This window comes from Thalassophryne amazonica, chromosome 10, assembly GCF_902500255.1.
Source record: "Thalassophryne amazonica chromosome 10, fThaAma1.1, whole genome shotgun sequence".
NCBI classification, from domain to species: Eukaryota; Metazoa; Chordata; class Actinopteri; order Batrachoidiformes; family Batrachoididae; genus Thalassophryne; species Thalassophryne amazonica.
Window position 1 is genome coordinate 40154837 of NC_047112.1, and position 22947 is coordinate 40177783.

Below are 22947 nucleotides of genomic sequence, written 5' to 3' on the forward strand. Positions count from 1 at the left end.
GAGGCCAATCTGACAAACAGAGAGATATGCGAGCCACATACACACACACACAGACAGTAACAGTAGCACTGGTTTTGTACTTCAACTTTCTCACTCACCTTCAACCACTTACTCCAATTAAGGGTCACGGGGGGCTGGAGCCTATCCCAGCAGCCACAGGGCATGAGGCAGGGTATACCTGCTGGATCACCCGGAGGGAACCCACGCAGACACAGGGAGAACACGCAAACTCCGCACAGAAAGGCCACAGGTGGGAATCGATCCCATGACTTTCTTGCTGTGGGGCAACAGTGCTAACCACTAATCCACCGTGCTGCCCCTTCAACTTTATATTGGCTCCAGATGAACATTTTTTCCACCCACTGAAAATTACCAGAAATTCCATTTTTGACATTTGACCTCTTCCTGTATTTTCGTAATTGCTCAGCAAAATATTTCCATTGATGAGATCAACGAAGCACAATAAAGAAAGACTGCCAAAACTTGTATTTCAATTTCTGGTGATGTAATGCAGAGTGAAAAAAGGGTTTGCGTTCAGTAGGAATAATCAGACAGTAAACTCGAGCCTGACGCAGTCCAACAATCTGTGGTGGAGCAATTTGCATGGCGGCGGCTCCGTGCACCTTGCGTGCGTCAGAGTTAATTTGGCGTTAATGGAGAGTAAGGTAACCAGATTATGGAGGCTCTACAGGGTGTCATCATCCTTTAAGAAGTGGGTCGTTGTGGGATCAGCCCGGCACAGTCCATCCCAGCTCACTGACAGGTGAGGCAATGTCAAAACCCTGCTATTCTGAGCCGGTCCTGCCTGAGGGACACAAGACAACCTTGGTCCTATCACACAGTCTTTTAACTTTTTAACACAGGCGTTAGTTATCTTTCAGTAATATAAACCCAAAGTGTTCCAGTGAGTCACAGCGGGAAAAAAACGCTGCTGGGTGTACAACTCACAGGGAGACTTAAATCAACTACCTGGGTCACACAGTCTGATGACCTTTCCCAGCTGTGACCTGTGTGGTCAGAGTGGACAAAAACAAGCCAGACTGATGGGATGTGATTGGTCAGTGATCTGAAGGGAGGTGGTGATAATTCAGACTGGCAGTAAGCAGCATCATTGGCACACAGTCCATCAAGAGGCCTGTCTGAAGAAGAATCATCTGCATCTCTAAGAAAGACACCACAGACCTGAGAGCAAAGGTAAGGAAGGATTTTTATTTTAGAAGCAGTATTTTGGTGATGGAACAAACTGACAAGCTTACTTCAAGCTACATGGAATTTCAAACCCACACATATGTGAGAGAGAGAGAAGGAAGAAGTGTCTGCTTCAGCCACATTCATACAAAATACTTTCTACTGGGTTTGTGTGAAGTTGTGATCCTGTAATTTGAATAGTTACAGTCCGCTTTTACAATTTAATACATTTCTGTGCAGAAACAGTCACTCACTGACAACCACACCTGCTCTGAATTTCTATCATCAGTCCAGTATCCACGAACCAGCCAGGTGGCACACACATTGATGGGATATTATTACATAGGAGGGGTGGAACGATGAACAACATTGTTCACACTGTGATGAATTTTTAACTTGAAATAAAAATTATTCTGAAATATAAATTATAACCCTTGATATTATCAGTTTCCTATTTATATATTTTATAAATCATTTACGATTCTTCTGCAAGAGATCATTAATTCTTGTATGCAGTAGATGTTAAATGATTTCATGATACTCAATAATAATAATAATAATAATAATAATAATAAAAAGCAGATACAGGATGCATCCTTCCATCCCAATTACACAGGTAACACAAAGTTAGTTTTTGGACTGACCTGGTCTGTCAAAGGTCACCACATTTTAAAGAGGTTGTCCTCATTACATGTTCTTTAAATTTGGTGAGTTACAAGAGTAATTAACTCATTATTTTAGAGTTATTGTGTTAACAATTCAGAGGGTACATCGCTCTCTCTCTCTCTCTCTCTCTCTCTCTCTCTCTCTCTCTCTCTCTATCTATCTATCTATCTATCTATCTATCTATCTATCTATCTATCTATCTATCTATCTATCTATTCACTCACTGCAATTTACAGGGTACATAGACTAGTGATGTCACAATTTCTGTGCTTGAATGTGGTCCTTAATCTGATATGAATTTAATTGATGCGTGATTCATATCTTGTCCTCAATTTGACTGCTGTGTCGATAGCAGATACAGATTACCTATGAACATGAATCTAAATTTCCTGCTGGAATGTCAGAGCTGAGGCAGAAAAAATTAGATTCAGGTCACTTCAGTTGGTAATGTGAACACAGTATATATGTGACCTGTGTTTGATCTGATTCACACAGCAGTAAGACAGAGGTCAAGGACCTCATGTGCAAATGTTATAAATCTACTCCTGTTCACAGTGTTAGTAGAACAGGTAGTTCAGTGGGATAAGGAGATGAGCTACCAATATGTAGATCTGAGTACAATTCCTGGTCACACCACCTGTGTTAAGACACTGTCTAAATCGTCCCAGTCCAGCCAGCTGTAAATGAGGACCAGCAATGACTCTGAAAGTCATCTGTGTTAGACTAGTGTCTGTGTGTGTGTGTGTGGTGTGTGTGTGTGTGTGTGTGTGTGTGTGTGTGTGTGTGTGTGTGTGTGTGTGTGTGTGTGTGTGTGTGTGTGTGTGTGTGTGTGTGTGTGTGTGTGTGTGTGTGTGTGTGTGTGGTGGGGGGGTCATAGACTCTCACCCACTTCATGCTTCGTAATACGGTCTCAGAGCTTATATATAGGAATTACTTATTAACACTCACATTCAAAAGAACAGCACATGCTTCTCATACAAGCACCAAATTATGGTTCCTGTTGCTTCAATCTGAGTAATATGATTTTTGTTGTGTTTCGCTCATATGATTAGACTGAGCTGTGCAGGAAACATCATCCTCTTAGCACCAATTACTGGCTCACCTGTGCCGCACGCTGTACTTCCCCGAGCACATCCAATTAATCCTGCTGACTGACCTGCCACAACTTCATTAACAGCCATTTGTAACATTAACCTCAGTGTCTCCAGCTGTCTAACGAGTCACCAATGAGGACATGGGTGTCTTTTAATATTTTAATTAAGAGAAAAGGCTGTAGACGTTTGTAATTGTGATCTGTCGGTGGAGAGTAAAACTGTGAAAAAACAACAACGGTTTAATGTCTGTGATGTTTCCTCTTGCAGCTGCAGTGTGGACGTCCCAAAACACTTGCATTTAGGAATGATCTGCATCTTAAACAAATTAGGTCCACACCTGCAATAAGGTCACAAAAATCATCAGCTCTGTCTTCTGCAGAAGAATGTCAGGACCCAGACCTGTGGTGCTGAGCGGCCCCTCAGGAGCCGGGAAGAGCACCCTGATGAAGAGGCTGATGAAGGATCATGAGGGCGTCTTTGGATTCAGCGTGTCCCGTACGTTTGTGCGTGATTCTTAGACTACGGGCACTTATTATGTCCTTTGATCATATTGTATGAAAAACAGAAAAAAGGGGAAATTTCACACTTTTATAGTTATCTTTACAATGAAAGTGTGTTAAGAAATTTGTTCTAGTAGTCTATGATGACTTTTTCACCTTTTTTCAGCATCATTATATGCAAATATTGCCGTTTTGTGCTTGTCCCACACCCACACTTTTGATCTTCAGTGATAAAAATTAATGGTAAAGAAACGTTTTTTCTAATGTTTTAAAATATCTCTGAATAAAATATCAGTAAAATAATCAAAACATAATTTGGGTATTCAATGTCATACAACTGTTGTGATTTTTTTAAACAAAATGTAGTTGTCCCACACTATTGCCGTAATTTCCACCACAACACTGTAATGTCCCTTTAAACAGTTTGTATGAAAGATTGTTTGGGTAGTTTCTATGGAGATAAACAGTGACATCAGAGCACATGTATATAGCGCCAAATCACAACAAACAGTTGCCACAAGGCGCTTTACATTGTAAGGCAATGGTGTGGTGGAAATTACATTTACAAGGCCAATAGTGCCCGTAGTTAAAGAATCACCCTTGTGTGCCTGTGGAGGGAATGTGAGAGTGAGATTCATCCTGTGCTGTAGATTCTCAATAAATCCTTCCTTGTGGTTGTCTGGTGTCAGACTGAGGATTTACGGCTACTCACTGTTCCAAACAAGGGTACAGTTTAATGATGAACTCTTTCCAACAGACACAACACGGAGTCCTCGAATAGGCGAAGAAGATGGCAAAGGTAGAGTGGTGCTGCGGACTTCATTCAATCCTACAGTTGTAGACAGACTATAGCACACCGACGCTGTATGCTTAGCCCCTTAGAAATCTGCACCTGAGCATTTTAACCCTCTGGAGTCCAGGGTATAACTGGCTGTTTTTGACTACTTTTGGTTTTACCTTTATAATTTACCTTTAAAAAGTGTTTACCTTGCCTTGTTTGGTGTCATTTCTTTCAGCACAACCTCACCTGTGTGACTTTACAGTTTCTCATTCATTCTGACCTACTGTATTAACACGGTGAACCTAAAATTCACACAAAATAAACATAAAATCCAAGTAGAAAAAAGTTTGTTTGTTTTTTTTTTTTGACTGTGAAAACCATAAACTTGTTTATCGAACCATTTTCATAACTTAAAATGTAAATATAAATTGTAAATTTCAAAAACATGTACAAATGTAGCAAAAAACAAAGTTAAATACAGCTATTTACATAAACTGCAGGAAATGCTTCAGGTATTTTTCTGTAGAATTATTTACAAAACAGTCAGATATCACAGTAAGGTTTAGAATGTAAATATAAATTGTACATTTCAAAAACATATAGTGCAGGAAATGCTAATGCTAAACTATTTACAAAACAATCAGATGTCAAAATAAGATGCAACACAAATTATTTGTGCCACTCAAAAAACAATTCCTGTCCAACACAACACAGAGGGGCACATAGCAGGCCTGACACTTCCACGGTGTGTCACTCCTCTTGTTGTCCACGTGAAGGCACCGTTGGCACCTCAATCTGCCTTTTGTGACTTTTTGGCGAGGATCTGTGCCTGTCACAATTGACACAGGAATGTGGTTCTGGCTCCTGTTCTGTGGGACACCTGTTTTATCTGTGCCACACAGTTGACACATCAGCTCCACCACAAAGTCCTTGTGAGTCATGGGCTGCTTGACACTGCTGATCTCACAATGCAAGATCAATGCATTTGTGGTTGCAATGTCAAGGAAGTGCAGCAACACTGACTACATTTACATGCAGCCAATAACCCTTTCATAACCCTTTCATAAATGGAATATTAGCAATAACCCGGTTGCGCACGGCCATGTAAACACCCACAAAAACCCGAATATGACCCCTGGGTAACTCCTTTTCTAACCCGAATATCAGGTCGTATAAACGTGCATCGGGATATCCCCATAGAAAGGAACATTAGTTTGTGTTCTGCGCATGTCCTATCCGCAAGGAATCTTGGTCTTTTGAGTACGGCAACTACTTGTATGCAGTGCGTGCAACCCACCAGACACCACAGAAGCAGAGGTAAACAACGCATTGTGTTCTGCGTCCTTATCAGGCGGCCTGGTCGCAGCACCGGTCGGCATCACCGCGATTGCTCTCACGCGATTGTTCTCACTGCCTCCCATGCGCTTACTGAGTCTGCGGGCTCAGTAAACGCCACAGCGGGCCATTCACACTGCCCCCCTCTCTGCTGTGCGGAGCTGCGCCAACTCTGGCAACAGGACCAGAGACTATGCTTGCTGTTTTGATGTGGAGCGCTCCGGCAGCCCACAAGAATAGATTTCTTGTGGAAAAATCCATAGCTCGACTCAACCCATGTTTTATTATAAGCCAACACTGGGGTAGGACAGGAAATGTCTTTCACCATCCAGCTCCCATCCTTCTCATCCTTCACCCTTCTCTGCACTGTCTCACCCGAAAATGCATGATGGATGATGGAGCACACAGACACCTCCCGTGTGTCCATCCACTTTACAAATACCAGAGGCCCCTCTCTTATTCATCTTATAGATCCTCTTTCAGATTTTTTTGTGAGAGCATTTGCCCTCCCTCTGAGGCATCCTCGTCTGTTCTCCCTGTATGTGCCACATGCCCCAGACTTCGTGTTAGCCAGCTCCATGAACAGTTTGGGAATCGTGTAAAAATTGTCCATGTAAATGTGATACCGAGTACCAAGCGAGGATGGCTGGATCAGGTTCATGACCACATCTTATTACAGCCCGTGCTCACTTGTGGTCACAGTCTTGCCAGTGTAAATGGTGAACTTGAGTGTGTAGCCATTACTTGAAACAGCCAACACAAAAAGTTACATGCCCCATTTTATTGACTTGTCCTTCAAATATTGAGTCATTCCAGTTTTCTCCTGATGTGGTCAAGCCAACGAAGGTGCCTTTTGCCATGAATGGTGAACATGCTGCTCATGTTGCCACGTTCCAAGGCCTCTGTGTTGGGCACCTTGTCCTGCCATCTGATGTGCAGAATTCATCTAGATGGTAGCTTAGCTGGCTACCTCAGATGGTCGCTGTTGAGCTTTTTCTCATGTCTGGCATAGGCGGTCCATGCCTCACTACCGTAGAGGAGTGTGCTGAGCATGCAGGTCTGGTAGACATGCAGTTTTGTCTTCTCAATGAGGCTTGAGTTGTTCCAGACTCTGTGGCTTAGTCTTGCCGTAGCTCCTGCTGCCTTTGCAATCCTGCTGTTCATCTCTGCATCAATGGAGAGTGAGTTAGAGATGGTTGACCCAAGGTATGTGAAGTGCTCCATGACTTCCAGGCTGTACCCACCAATGTCAATGTTAGGGGGACCAACCGCGCCCTGCGCCATGACGTTTGTCTTCTTCAGACTGATGGTCAGTCCGACCTCCTTGCAAGCATGAGAGAGGTGATTAACAAGCTGCTGCAGACTGTCTTCGGAGTGTGATGTCAAGGCTGCATCGTCGGCAAAGAGCATCTCACAGATGAGTACCTCCACAACCCTGGTCTTGGCACGAAGTCGGGCGATGTTGAAGAGCTTGTAAAGGAAGATTCCGAAGAGCGTCGGCACAAGGACACAGCCCTGTTTCACCCCACTGCTAACTGGGAGGGCCTCTGATGTTGCACCATTGAATCAAACTCTACTGTGCATGTTCTCATAGAACGAAGAGAACACTCTGAGGAGTTTTGGGGGACAGCCGATCTTCTGCAAGAGCCTGAAGAGTCTGCTTTCACTGACCAAGTTGAAAGCCTTGGTCAGATCAATGAAGGCAATGTAGAGTGGCATTTGCTTCTCTTGACACTTCTCCTGCAGCTGGTGTATTGAAAAGACCATGTCCACGGTAGACCTCCCAGCTGAAAAGCCACACTGGGACTCTGGGTAAACACGCAAGGCCAAGGTCTGTAGATGCGCTAAGGCAACACGAGCGAAGGCCTTCCCAACAGTGCTGAGAAGGGAGATGCCTCGATAAATATTAGGGCTGCAGCTATCGATTATTTTTAAGCAACATCAACAGTCCAGGGCTCTCCCTAAGCAATGGCACAATGTCGCTGCACCATCACACAGACTTACAAATTTACTGTATCCCTTTCTGTTTTCCTGGGTATTATTTATTTTTTTCACATCATTACAAGTTTTAGATGTTTCCCAGTGTCAGGAGCTCAGCCAAAGGGCCAAAGTCTTGACATTTTGCTAAAATGGTGATGGGATGTGGCTTTCTATTTTTTGTTTTCCCCAACTTGTAAAATGTAACCATTTTTAAGTTGTTTTTTTTTTTTTAAGGTTTGTGGACTCGGTTCCTGCATGATTTTTTTTTTCTTTCTTTCTCTGCAATTCAGCAGATGCATTTCAGCTGGAGGTTGAACATGCAAGCCTCGCAGTTACTGTTTTTTTATAATTTTATTTAAGTTAAGTTACCGTGTTTGTGAAGCTTTGTGTGTTGCCCAAAAAGCGAAAATTAAAAAGCGAAACATTCAGTGCGAGTCTGAGCAAAACACAGAAGAAAGAGGGGACTTCTTTCTTTCAGAGAGTGTTTGTCAGTGTGGCTGGGGCTGGTGTGTACGGAGCCCTGGAAGTGTCATTGCAAAATGTTTTGCATGTGGAGAGAATGTGCGCACGTTTTATTATATTGTGCGCACGTTTTGTTATATTGTGCACACGTTTTGTTATACTGTGCGCACGTTTTATTATATTGTGCGCTCGTTTTATTATATTGTGCGCACGTTTTGTTATATTGTGCGCACATTTTATTATATTGTGCGCACGTTTTGTTATATTGTGCGCACGTTTTATTATATTGTGCGCACATTTTATATTGTGCGCACGTTTTGTTATATTGTGCACACGTTTTGTTATATTGTGCGCACATTTTATTATATTGTGCGCACGTTTTGTTATATTGTGCGCACGTTTTATTATATTGTGCGCACATTTTATTATATTGTGCGCACATTTTATTATATTGTGCGCACGTTTTATTATATTGTGCGCACTTTTGTTATATTGTGCGCACTTTTGTTATATTGTGCGCACGTTTTGTTATATTGTGCGCACGTTTTATTATATTGTGCGCACATTTTATTATATTGTGCGCACATTTTATTATATTGTGCGCACGTTTTGTTATATTGTGCGCACGTTTTATTATATTGTGCGCACATTTTATTATATTGTGCGCACGTTTTATTATATTGTGCGCACATTTTATTATATTGTGCGCACTTTTGTTATATTGTGCGCACGTTTTGTTATATTGTGCGCACGTTTTATTATATTGTGCGCACGTTTTATTACATTGTGTGCACAAACGTGCATTCAATATTGTCGTGACACATAAATATTGGCTATTAGCCAACAAACCAGCAGACAGTGTAATACATTTCTCTATTAGAAATGGATCTGGTCAGAGCGTATCATCATGGTTTGGGCGCACAAGGACATATAGAGAACTACAGCTGCCCAGCATAGCATCATCTGGAGTTTAAGCACATTAAAAAGGATGCTTAGGGCCAGCGCTTAATTTGTAAAGTGGAGTCCCGGAGCGCAGAGGATGGGTGGCTCCGGTGCAGAAAAACAAGAAGGGGGGGCGCTTGCGAACAATGCTGTGCGCCACACTTAAAAAAAACTGCACACCCACACAAACGCGCACACACACCTTCACAAATGACACTAACACCCTGCCTTTTCCTCAAAAATTACTACATTTATGTTTGCTGTCTGTCTCTGTACTTTTCTGTCACTTTTGCGCTCTTTTTCATACTTTTCCCTCGTTTCAAAAGTCACCGAACGCATTTTACCGTAATACATGCAACATATAGCATACTGTTGGAAAGCACGGGTTCTTGGCTTGCTGTCAGTGTTGAAATTGTTCAGAGTGAGGGCTTACATGAGAACTTACGGTAATGAGAATCAGCGGCGCACTAGTGTGAAACTTCCGTGTTTTTCCTCTGCGTTATGACATCACAGGCTTATGTTTACCGTAATACACCATATATCATTGGAAAGCCCTTGGTGTTAGCTTAACAATGCACTTTGATACATATGGAAAATATGGCGTGGGCGCCATCGCCGTAGATAAAGGGATAAATAGCTGGCGGAGCCAACGTCAGAGGTTCCGGAGCACGCTCCGGCTTGTTCCCCCTCAAATTAAGCCCTGCTGAGGGCGAAGCATCTCCCAGTTGTCAGGATGACAATTTAGGTCATATTATGAATTTCATTTTGAACAAAAGGAAAACGTGCACGTTTTATTAATTCGAGGTCTCAATTAAAATAAAAGGTGCGCATGTTTTATTAGTTCGAGGGCTCGATTAAAGGAAAATGTGCGCACGAACTATCACGGCCAGGAAAACATGGAAACGTTTTATTAATTTGAGAGCACATTTTATTAATTCGTGGGCTCAACTAAAGGAAAACGTGCGCACAAATTATCATGGTCAGAAAAAAAATATCACTTTAAATGACCTCTCCCGGGTTTCGTAGGTGTGAGCCCCTCGCAAATAGCCACTCCTCACGTAGAGCGGAGAGCAGGCACCAGACAAAACAGTGTGTTTTTTAAAAACAGATAAACACATTTCTTCACTTTAAATGCACAGTAAATAAGCTATTTCAGATGATCAACGTGGACCCTCTTTCTCCTAAAAGGCTATATTTTACTTTGTATGTCGTGTTGGAAAGCTGTAGCTTTTGTGCTAATTTGATTAGCTCTTACACAGGCTGTAAGAGCTGTGTGCCTTGTCACTAGCAAGGCAGTCAATGGCTTTTCCAAGCTCTTCCATGGTTTGTCGCCTGTCTTTTTCTTCCATGACCGGCAGATCCGGGATGTCCTCGACGGCTGTGACTGTGACAATGTTCTGGGTTGCATACAACTTGAGATAGTACTCAACCCAGCACTGCAGCTGCTTCTCCTGGTCTGTCATGACTTTGCCTGTCTTTGATTGAGTGGGGCAGACTTGGAGGTGGATGGGCCTGTTGCCTTCTTGATGCCCACATACATGCCTCTTGCACCACTAGTGTCGGCAGCTGTCTGTATACTGCTGCAGAGGTTCAGCCAGTATGAGATGGCGCAGGGGCAGGTGGTTTGCTAGGCTTTTCTCTTGGCAGCTTTGAGGGCTTGCAATGTGCTGGGACTGGGCGCTGCCTTGTAGGCCAGGAAGGCTGTCCTCTTGACCTCAGTCACAGGCTCCATTTCCTCGAGTGGGTGTTTTTCCCATAGGCATTGATGGCCGAGTTGCACACAGCATCTCGGAGGTGGGACCACTTGGCATCAATGACACCCTTCTCACCTTCCGGTGTATCTTCATTGAGGGCTTCTTGCAACTGGCTGATGAATTGCTGCATTTTCTCTGAGCTGTGTTGATGCGTGGGCGACCCTTCTTCTTGGGGTGGTGCAGCTTCCTTTGAGCTATGCACATCTTGCGGGCCACGTGGGAGTGATCCGTATCACAGTCTGCACTATGGTAGCTGCGGTTGAGGAGAACATTGGCAGGGTCTAAATGCCTGGTGATGAGTAGAACCAACTGGTGCCTGTCGCAGGACCGTGGGTGTCTTCAAGACACCTGGTGCATATCCTTGTATTTCAATAAGATGTTGGTCACACATAGGCAGTTGTCATTGATCTTGCCCTTTTGTAGACACCTTGGCAGGTGGGCCAGGCCTTGTGATCAACACCACTCTGGCATTGAAGTCTCCCTTCTGTGCTGGGAATCCCAGATATCACTTTTTCTAGGGACTTGTAGAACTGGTCTTTTTCCTCTGGGTTGGAGTAGAGGGTTGGAGTGTATACACTGATGATGGTGGCTGGGCCTGAAGTTGTTGAAAGCTGGAGGGCAAGGATTCTCTCCCTGCCAGTTGATGGTGGCTCAATGCACGCAACCAGGATGTATTTCACAGCAAAGCTAACACTGTGCTGATGGGATTCGTCCAAGTACTTCCCTTGCCAAAAGAAGGTGTAAGTTGCTTCCTTAATGGTACCGCTGTCTGCCAGCTGTGTTTCCTGGAGGCAGGCAATGTCAACATTTAGTCGTGAGAGTTCCCTGTCAATGATGGCAGTTTTGTGGGCATTGTCAATTTGCTGCAGATCAGCAGAGAGGCCAGGGCACATGGTCCTGATGTTCCAGCTTCCAAAATGAAAACCTGGAGTCTTCTTTCTTCTTTTGTTCTTGGTGTCTGGTGCAGAATTTGTGGCCTGCCTTTCTAGGTTTAGTCTAAGCGTCACACACCCAGTGGAGGAAGCAGGCCATGGTGAGACAACACCTTACTGGCTGGGGGCTGCCCATCTTGACGCGGGCGGTAGCTGTCTAATGAGATGTGATGATCCCTCCCACCATTAGAAGTGACTCCTGGCGCTCGTTTCCTTCACCAAACAGATGAGCTTATAACCGGTAAACTGCCCCTTCTCCTGTTGTGCCGGCATCTTGCGATGATGTTGGAGTGTCCTCTCCAGTGGCGCTACAAAGCCTGGGCAGGCTAATATGGAAGATCCGCTGTTGCCCACGGAACATGTCCCCCCTCTCTACGCTGTCACTGTGGTCCAAAGGAAAGGCAGAAGCCAGTGCAGTTTGGCAGTGACAGCGTCGCAGGAGTTGCAGAGAAAGTGCTGAAGTTCAGCAACAGACCACCTTTGGGATGCCGACTCCAGATTGTTCCTCGAGGTTTACTCCTGAAAGCCTTGTCCAAGACTGAATATAGCCACAAGGCAGTGGAGGTTTGAGATCAGAGTTTCCTTCTTCTAGATGAACTGTTTTCCTAGGCTGACAAGTTCCATCTACCTGAAGCAACTGGTTTCGAGGCATCAGAGAACTGCCTTCGCCCCTTCTCCTGTCAATAGAAGCAGTTCCACCGGGCTTAGAAGCTAAGCAGGCCAGGAGCTGGGTTTGGTTGCCAGAGGCTATTTGAGACACATACCACATGGGAGCACTTTTTAAGTAGTGGGAGCTTGTCCCCACTACCACCCCCCGGCTGTAACAACCTTGGTACCAGACTGTACAGTTTTCAGTTGAATCTAGCTGCAGATTCATTAAATGTTCCCCATAGTTCTGTGACTGTCCATGTGGAAACTCACCTATTTGCAAATCATTTAGTCATGGAAAAGCTTGTTTTACAGTAATATAAATTCTCTCGTCCTTTCCATTCTTCACTTGGGGTTGCCACAGCAGATCTGAGGTGAATCTGCATGTTGATTTGGCACAAGTATTATGGCCGATATTCTTCTTGACGGAACCTCACATTACATGAAGAATGGGCACAGGTGGTCTTGAACCAGAATTCCAAATCTGGATGTCTGTTTAATGCAGTGTTTTTCCAAGCATTAATCACCACCTACCATCCAGTTTACCATCCAATGGACAGTTTGATTATTTGCCAGTTAAATTGTTCATAGGAATAACTTATATTTTAAGTAACTGTAGTGAAGAGAAACTTTAAAAACTACTTATCACAGAGAAACTTTCATTTTGAACACAAACATTAAGATCATTTTCACCCCATGAAGTACCGTAGTTTTTATTCTTTTAATCAGTTACATTGAATAATTCAAATATGCTTTTAAAAGTCTTTTAATAATGTCAATAGTTTCCTTATTTATACATTAAATAAAAATAAAAGTACTTAGAATACATCAGTAACACTAAAGAGGCTGAGACGGGTGACACAGGATTTACACCTTTGTGGTTCTGTCAGTGTCACTTTTTGACATCATAATTCTTTTACTGTAAAGCACATTCAGGAAATGAGTTATCAGCAGTGTCTTTACAAAAATCAGTTTACTGCCACCATCAGCAAAAAAGGTCAGAACTGTTCACAGCAGCAGGTCTCAGGTAAAGTGTACTTTATGAAAATTACAGGCCTAGTGGATCACAGCCCCGCCCAGAGGCTCGTCACGCCTGTATAATTGTAGAGAAACCCTCATATAAGACAAGCCCAGTGAGCTGATCTGCGCACTCTGTGTGACAGCTACACGGTCTGATGGACAGATGACAAATAAGACAGAGACAGTGTGGCAAACAGAAGCTCCTTTCCATTTAAAGCAACAGCCACACAAACAATTTCTTATAGATCTAAAACTAAATTTTAGTTTAAGTCTCATCAGCTCGGTGTTTGCAGAGCAATGCTGGACTGTAAACTATTTTTAAGACAGCTGGTGACATATTAGTTAAAGGGGAATTCAGTATATTTCAACCTAGGTCCTAAACATCTCATCCTTTCAATATAAAGTTGATTTTTTTTTATTTTTTATAAACACATTGCTTTTCCTTTTTGTGTCTCATCCATCATGCAGCCCAACCTAGGCCTCATTTCCCAGCATCTCTTATAATTTAACCACAGTTCTTTTTACTCCCAAGTGCACTGCACAAATGGCTTTGTCCCCTCTGCACACCTCCTTTGATATAAAGGGATGAACCTCTTTATATGCCTGTTTTGCTTTCTCCATAGGGCTGAACAAACTCCCCATGCTTCTGGGGGCTACTTTACTGCCTGTAGCAGACGTCTTTTCATCTGAAGACTTAGAAATGTCACCCCCATTATCGAGTCCAAACGAATCAGAAACCACAGATAAAGGTGACCTCAGTGTGACTCCTGATCCCACTTTTAAAGCAGAGGGATGGGGGTTACTTTCATCACCCTTGCATGTTTTCTTTGATAGGGGCAAGTCATGTGACAAAAACATGAAAAGCAAATGACCAGACCATCTACACTTTTGAGTAAAAAGTGTTTGAAAATAGCCCCCTGTACTTCCTCAGTAAAGATCCCCACTGTCAGTCCCCTGATGTTTAATATGTAACACAATTTCTGGTGTCCCATTTTGTGCATTGGCTGATTTGGCACGAATCAATAGCATGACAGAAAACAGGCTCTTTACTGCATGTTTTTATGTATATGTGATCCATCTGGCCTTTTAAAATACAAATTGTAGCATATTAAATTCATGTTCAAGGTTGATGAGAGAAAATACTGAGCACCTTTTTGTCAGAGGCTCAGATACATTTGTTAAATCAGTGTATTAATATATCAATAAGCATCCAAGGCAACAGTAAAAGTATGTCAGTATACTGTGAAAGCCACATTATAGGTTGAGTTTGCTGATTCCTTCAATATATAGTAGCATCATTTCTTTTTAGGCACTCCTTCCTGTAGTTTTTCAAATGTGTACAACTTATTGGTTTGCTCACGTTTGTGTTTGTGATCTGAATGATTCTTTATTTGCTGAATATTTAATCAGGGTAGCATCCACATTAAACACTGACTTACATCATCTTGACACTAATTCTACCAATGGTAGAATGTCCCTTGGTAGGTTGTACAATGCCTCCAAGGGTGTCCACCAATTCAAGGTTATGGCGTTGAATAGCCAAATGGTCAGGTCAGGTCTGGCAACATGCACTACTTCTCCACATCCTCACATCCACCACACTACGGAACCACCTTGTCACCTGGATAACAACCATCAAGGCGCATAGCCAGTCCAACCCCACCTCTCAAAAGTATCAATCTAAAACGTGAAACGTGGGCACCCCATTGGTGTTCACCACTTATTAGGGTTCTCAACACTGGGGCACCTGTGTGCTGGATCATCCCCAGGGAAACGTAAAATGTCATAGCTAACATACCCTCACAATGCAAGTTATACGCCTCATCCAAGTGTCCCAAAGTAACCGTTGACACAAAGTCATTCCACTAGTACCAAAAGATTCTCCAAAGAGGCCTAGCACCAAAGGCAACTTGTTACCACTTTAAGGCAGTGGTTAGCCTCCAAGTCTCACAACCATACCGTAAGGCAGGAAGCACCAGGGTCCTAAGGTTTTGGACCTTCATCCTTCTGCTAAGATATTGCTATCACCAAACACCTCTGTCCAGTGACCACATGACTATACACTCTTCTCAGTGATAATATCCACCTCCAGCATCTATGACATCATGTCCATCCTCCTGTGATTGCTGCACAAACTAGAGGTTGTACCAGCAACCAAATCAGGTTACAGGAAACTGCTAGAAATGACTGAGTTTGCTGATCCAGTAGACAATTTTAAATTTGGAAAAGGAAAATTTACAGAACAGCAGCTGAATTTTCAGTGAACTGTATCAAGTGATGCAAAATATTAGAAATGTCCAGGTAGTGAGCTATAGATTGGTAGGCTTTAATCTTTTAATCTACTCCGGGTGCTCCGCTTTCCTCTCACATTTAAAGACATGCAAGTTAGGTGAATGGGAAGCTTTATAATTGCCCTGGTCTCCATTGCAAAAAGAGATCTCGATCTCAGTGGGACTAACCTGGTTAAATAATGGTTAAATTAAAATAAATTTCAGAAAGCGTGTTCAATACTTTTTCCCAGTGTCATTTCACATTATTACACATAACTTTAAATTTCTGTACTTATTTGTTTTAGTTTCTTTGTATGTGTGAATGACTTGTGTTGTTAGCTACATCTGATGAAAAGTTCATGCAATAACATCTTCAGAAATATATTTACTGAGAAAAATGGTGACGTGTTCAATGCTTATTTTACCTGCTCTGTGTGTGTGTGTGTGTGTGTGTGTGTGTGTGTGTGTGTGTGCGCGCGTGTGTGTGTGTGTATTTCAAATTATTGTCACCCTTCATTAAAACTTAGTGTTCCTTTGACTGAAAAAACTCTGTTTTGAAATTATCTTTTTCTTCATTCTTCATTGTCACTGTTGTGTTTTCCAGACTACCACTTCACGACGAGAGAACTCATGCAGGAGGGCATTGACAAAGGCAATTTCATTGAGACTGCTGAGTTTTCTGGTAACATGTATGGAACAAGGTAAATAATTCCATCTCTCCATTATTATATGTGCACTGGCCACTTCATTAGTTATATGCATTTAACTGCTTATTCAGGTCATGTCAGGCTGTAGATATGGCGAAGAGGATCTGCTGAAATTCAAACCAAGCATTACAATTGGGAAGAAAAACAGTTTAATGGAGCATGTCATGGTTTTTATTGGCAGTCGGACTGCCTTGAGTTTTTTTCCTCAACCGGCTGATCTAGTGGCCATGGCCATGCTGGTTCAAATATAAAAGCAAATAACTATTCGTTACAAGGTGTGCAGAAGAGTATCAGTTAATGCACAAAGCACAACCTGAAGAACTGAGCAAAAAGTGACAGACTAGAGCAGCAGAAAGCCACACCAGGTGCAGCTGTCAGCAAACAACAGGGAACCGTGGACACAGGGGGCACGGTCATTTCAATGGAATATTTAAAAAATGTTGGCTGGTCTAATGAGTTTCAATTCGTGCTGCAACATTCAGATGACTGGGTCAACAAGGTGCACTTCATGAACTGATCAGCGTGTACACACACATATATCTATAGCAAAAGTGGGTAGGGCAGCTCCCCATTGCCAATTTTTGATACCAATTCTCTATGTTTTTGACAAAAAAAAAAAAGCCCCAAACCCTCACATACCCAATCAGGGCCTGAAGTTGGGTGTAATTTGGGGTAAAAGTTGCACTGAAGAAAATTGTGAAAGATCAGAAAAGTTTTAAATGTGTTTAAAAAATTGTGACACCAGGATAAGTCGTGATCCACAAGACATGAACAATCATATTTAACTGATGCAGAGTAGGGGTACTCCTATGTAAAAACATGTGAAAGTGGGCAAGCAGGTACAATATGCAAATCGCATTAGGTAGATATAAAGCCCAACAAATGTTTTCCAACTTCTCTTGAATTGAGGCCTCAATAATATATTCCTTAATAGAAGTAATTTCTTCACACACAACTGTAACAAAGTACAGTCTAAGTATTGAATTATGCAGACGTGATGTTTTACCTTGTAAAGTAGACTCATACTGATCCATAACAGGGTGGTGACAGATGGAGCTTTAGCTTCCATTAGATCAAAAAGATGCAGCACAGCACTTTCTGTGTCACATTTAATCCCATTCTGAAGATAACACACACGGTGAATAAGAGCAGCTCACAGCAACGCAACAATCCTCTTTGTGTACACGTCACAAGCACAAAATTACACGGTTCCATTGGTGAAGATGTGTAATCCTTGTTAATTAATCAGCTTTGGTTTGGTTGTGATGATACATATGTATATGTTGTTTGTCTTTGGTTGCTTCCAGTTGTTCAGGGTTCGCCACAGTGGACTGAGTACAGCTCTGCAGGGATGTGGCACAGGTTTTAGCGCCACATACACTTCTGCTGACGCGTCATTCTCCACGTCAGCCTCTGTGAAGTCTCTGGATCAAACCTGGTCACTCTAATGAGTGTTGGTATTGAATGAATTAAGGATTTTGAATAAGTGTGGGATGAACTCATGATTATCTCACGTCTGCTATGTAACATCTGAGTTGGGTTGATTTATGGGAGATCTCTTGCATCTGGTATAAACTGAATTACAAATGTAGTGTTTCAATGGGACTCCAATCTACACTTCGATGTTTTTTCAACAATCCTGTCACTACGGGCTTTATAAGGTTGTTTAGCTGTAACATTTCTGTCATTGCATATTCTGTCAATCTTTTGCTGCCATTTTTGTTCGATGGTCATCCCACTGAGACTGGTCTGCTTGAGGTTTCTTCCTATATGACCAAAAAATCCTGAAGGAATTTTTCTTTATGACTGTCACCAATTTGCTTGCTCATGGGGTCAGAGAAGCTCTAGACCTTACACGTGTATAGCACCTTGAGGTGAATTTTGATTTGGTGCTGAAAAAAGAATTGTAATCACACTGATGAATTGTGACTGTGTGTTCTGTAGTAAAGCTGCAGTAGAAGATTTACAGGCTAAGAATGTGATCTGCATACTTGATGTGGACATCCAGGGTGTGAAGAAGATTAAAGAGACTGACTTAAACCCCATCTACATCTCTATCCAGCCCCCCTCCATGGAGATCCTGGTAAATAACCAACCAGCATTACATATAGTATCGATTACATGATTTCCTTTTAGTAATGTCATTGTTTAAGTTCCTTTCATGCACCCTCTGACAAATGCATTATTTGGTTAATGCTTTATTAATGGTGACCTCTTATGAACTGCTGTGATCAACACTTTTACAATGACAGGTATTGTGAAAAAGTATTCAAATATTCTAATGCCAAAGGTAATGTCTTCTTTCAATGCTTTCCCCAGGAAAAACGCCTGAGGGATAGACAGACAGAAACGGAGGAAAATTTACAGAAACGCCTGGAGGCAGCGCGCATCGATATGGAGCTCAGTATGTTACCTGCAAATCCTGCTGGAGGAATACTTACTGAACCATAATCATGACAGCTGATTTAGTTGTCTTTTGTAGGTAAAGAACCTGGAATGTTTGATGTTGTGATTATCAATGATGATTTAGAGACCGCCTACGAGGAGCTGAAAGATGTTCTCAATGAAGTGAGTAAGACAGTAACATTTATTCATACAGTACTTGTCCACAATGATGTAACGGGCAATCTATGACTCAGATAAGAAAAATACAGCTCTCCATACCACAAGAAATTCTCACCGCCAGCTCGACGAATATTTAGGTTTGGTCAGTGCCCCCTTGACATTATTTAGTGACTCGAGGGGAAATGCATGTTTTCGTCAGCATTATGCATTATGATTGTGGTTAAGGTTACAGTTAAGGTGCATAGGTTGGTATTAATGCAAAGGGGCTCCTGGATTCATCACATATTGAAGTTCGGTCAAAATGAACCCTTTATATCATGAGATGAGATGTGATAAGTTTCTTGTGAGAGTGCATTGGATACCAGCACAACTCCATCAACTCCATGAACTGTTCCCAAACTTGAAGTTTTATATCAGTGACAACTGTAGCTGCAGTCCTGGTCTTCCTGTTAGCAGCTTCAGGAGTAGACCAGGCTATCCAAGCTCAGAAATTATTATTTTTCTCCCTGGTATCTTCTTTCAAAACTGATCTGCCCCACTGCTTTTATAGGTTGTCGCCACAGCAGGTACAGTTGGCCTTCTGGCATCAGCTCTGAGTAACTGCCAGTCAAAAGGGTTTACTCAGGCTCCACATATTCAACAACTCTCAGACTGCAGGAAATCCATTATCCACTATTCATTTGTGTTTACTATATCTGTCCATTTGGCACTTCATCCATTTCACCACCAGTTGGTGATCAGTTGATAGCTCTGCTTCTCTCCTGACCAAAGTCTCAAAAAATAAAATAAAATAAAATAAAAAATGCAGCTATGGATCTGGTGATACGGCTGCATAATTAATCATTCATCTTGGCTTGAGGATACTTTTGTGACAAGTGCAGTTATGAACACGATTGTGTGTGAATGTGAAAAAATGTGGGACAAACCTTTTGAGGAAGTCTTAAACCTGACAAGTACAATCTATCAGGAGGCAGTATTTGTGGACTTAAGGAAGTTCTCTACCATCTCCATGATAGAGATCACTGAGGTGTTGGAGAAATGTTGGGTATTGTTTGTTCCTGATTCTCTCCCCTCAGCCCCAACCAGTCCCAGCAGAAGACTGCCCCTCCCTGAGCCTGGTTCTGCTGGAGGTTTCTTCCTGTTAAAAGGGAGTTTTTCCTTCCCACTGTCGCCAAGTGCTTGCTCACAGGGGGTCGTTTTGACTGTTGGGGTTTTTCTGTAATTATTGTATGGCTTTTGCCTTGCAATATAGAGCGCCTTGGGGCAACTGTTGTTGTGATTTGGTGCTATATAAATAAAATTGATTTGATTCATAATGGATTACAATTCCAATGGTTCAGCTTGCATGGAGACTGAAGCAGTACCTGTATAATAACTGATGAGGTAGGTATTTCTATTTTTATAAATGGAGAGTATAGGTTGTGCTCCAACTCAGACACCTGAGGAAAGCCTATACCATTCTACTAGAAAGAAGACACTAACTACCTTTCAATCCTCAAATTCAGAAGGGAAAACAGATTTACTTCAAGCTGTGGAATAGTCGACCAGCTCTTTGCCCTGGTAGCAAGCCGGATGAGTCATGGAGTTTACCCATCCAACCTCCATACATTATAAACTTGGAGAAGGCCTATAACCGGGACCCTCAGGATGTCTTGTAGTTAGTTGGTGTTTTGAGGTGTGAAAGGGGCTTACTGTAGGATAACAAGCAACAAAATTCCATGGTAGTTGAGAGATTTTGGGCTATTTGGGCTAACATTTTTGGCTATTTCTCTAGGCATGGTCAAGCACGCAGGTGCCTTAGTGTTGAGGACCCCAGCAACTGCAAAACGTTTCACATTGAGGTAGATGGCTGTTTTTGATAGGTGGGGATGAACTGGTTGTCTGCCAGCACCTGAGGTGATTTCATAGTGTGGATGCAGTCCTGTGCTCCCAGACTTGACCTGACCCTCTTCAGAACAGGACCTGTATTGCACACTTGCATGGTTTGCAGTGCACAATGCAGATAGTATGGGAACAAATACTTCCAAATCTGGGGCCTGGGTACTTTGTCATAAAACAGTGAGTTGTCCTTTCCAAGTACAGACTGAGTTAATGGTTCAAGTAAAGGTTTTCAAGTGTCTTTGTGTCTTGTTTAAAAATTAGCTTTGTGGGCTTTGCTTCAAATGGTTTTGGTAAAGAGGGATCTGAGGCAGAAGGCTAAGAAGTTAAATAACCAGATGAGTATTGTTTCAATCCTCATATATAGTCATGAACTTCGAGTAACAACCGAAAGAATTGGAATTGGTACAAGTGACCAAAATGAGTTTCTTATACATATAAGTAGTGGCATGACTTACCTTTAAGGAAACAGTTAAGATATTTGACATCCAGAAGGAAGAAGTAGAAGGACTCACCATGTAGCCACTGCCCTTTTATGTAGAAAGAAAAACCTTAGGTTGTTCAAACATCAGATTAGGATACCCCCTTGAGGTCTCTCTTTGAAGACAAGCACATCCAAATGGGTACCACTCAGGATGTGTGAGCATATTTCTCCATGTAAAGCTGGAGTTGCATCATCCAGTGTAAAACCTGTGCCAGATCCATATTCATGTGGCCACTCCCAGTAGCTGACGGAGGTAGACCCGACCCTGCTGGACAGGCAGCAGGAGGATACTCTTTGGCCTGGGAGTCCATTGGAATTCCCCAGGATGTGATGAAAGATGTGGCTTGAACTGCTCTCACCATGACCAGGCCCCAGAAGAGTGAAGGAAAATTAACCAATGTAATAATAAAACATAAGAACATTTGTTGAATATTATGTCTTCCATCACTTTCATAGATACCTGAAAATTCCTGACTGCTTTTTCATGCTCTACCTACTATCACTTGTTATGCTGAACCACCGGCTCTACTGTTTATTGCTCTGGACAAAAACTTTCTCTACTTAAAGTACCCCAAATATTTCTGAATGCATTCCTTATATTGCTCTCCTTTTATGTCTTTTAACAGGAAATTAAAAAAGTTCAAGAGGCCAAGTCATAAGTGGAAAGCCAAGACTTGGTCTGCGGGGGGACAGAAGGACTACACTTAAAGTTCTGACCTCAATAACTCCATCTTCACTGACTGTCACACCTGAAACAGAATTTCTTCTGGAAAAAAGCTTGCTTTTCTTTCATCGTCTAAATAATATAATCACAAGACTGAGCCATACAGTTCTGATTCACTGGTCCTCAGATGGAAAGTGGGGGGTGGGGGTCCTCGCCTGAATTATTATTTTTTTTTGTCTCAAGACAATGTGGTTTGTGAAATATTTAGCACATATAATGATTTGTAGTTATGAAAACTTGCCATTTTTAAAAATTATTTATTACTTTGCTAAATTTGGCATTTATAAGCTAAGGTTATGAAATTTACAAGTGCAGAAAGTTACTGTATCCAAACTGATTTTTAAAATTCTTAAAACTAATTGACTACTAGACTAGTGTCCTGTCCAGTGTGTGTGTGTTAATAGCATAATAAAAAATGGATGGATGTGTATTTAAACCAAAAGTGGTACAATATTTGGTTAATATCTTGAGATGATTAACTTTTAGAACAGATTGTTCAAAGGTTAAGGTCAAGTATAACATAGGCCAAAAGCATGTTTACCTGCTTACCATAACACATCCGCTACAAATATGGCTACAAATTTGAACAAAAGCTTACGTTGATCAATAAAATATGTGTGACCGATTGGTATGACTTCATGAGAACGTCACAACACAAGTCATAAAATGAAGTTATATATAGTTTAAAATGTCTTACTCAACTATTAACAAAGCAGCATCGCAAAAAAATTGTGCATTTTGTGATAAAAGCACCAAAATTGGCATGGATGTAGGCAAAGATACTTAAAATAAAATTGATCCATTGTAAATTTTCATCATGGTTGCCATGATCGTAGATTTACGTTGACGCTATCTGGTTATACCCGCCCGCTGTGCGTAAACAATTGACGTCACAGTGCGCAGCCCAAGAACTGTCCGCAGAGGAAAACATAAAAAGGCGAGAAGTGTGTGTTGGTCCCAATATGGATATTCCGGATGATTTTCTCATGGATAGTATGACAATGAACAGCAACCAGC

The 22947-nt window shown here is 42.0% G+C and overlaps 1 protein-coding gene across 5 annotated transcripts; it reads left to right on the forward strand.

Moving 5' to 3' along the window:
- Positions 1-803: 803 nt before the first annotated feature.
- On the forward strand, positions 804-21994 carry LOC117518661 (guanylate kinase-like). Of its 5 annotated transcripts, XM_034179867.1 has the most exons (9): positions 805-1194; positions 3328-3443; positions 4206-4247; positions 13926-14051; positions 16177-16273; positions 18224-18362; positions 18599-18683; positions 18762-18847; positions 21833-21994. In XM_034179867.1, exons 2-9 carry the CDS (start codon positions 3332-3334, stop codon positions 21863-21865), a joined length of 720 nt encoding a protein of 239 aa, XP_034035758.1. In that variant the 5' UTR covers positions 805-1194; positions 3328-3331; the 3' UTR covers positions 21866-21994. The 5 variants fall into 5 exon arrangements, with proteins under 5 accessions (XP_034035757.1, XP_034035758.1, XP_034035759.1 ...); XM_034179866.1 differs by lacking the exon at positions 21833-21994 and having other exon boundaries at positions 804-1194; positions 18762-19096; XM_034179869.1 differs by lacking the exon at positions 13926-14051 and having other exon boundaries at positions 807-1194.
- The last annotated feature ends 953 nt before the right edge of the window (positions 21995-22947 follow it).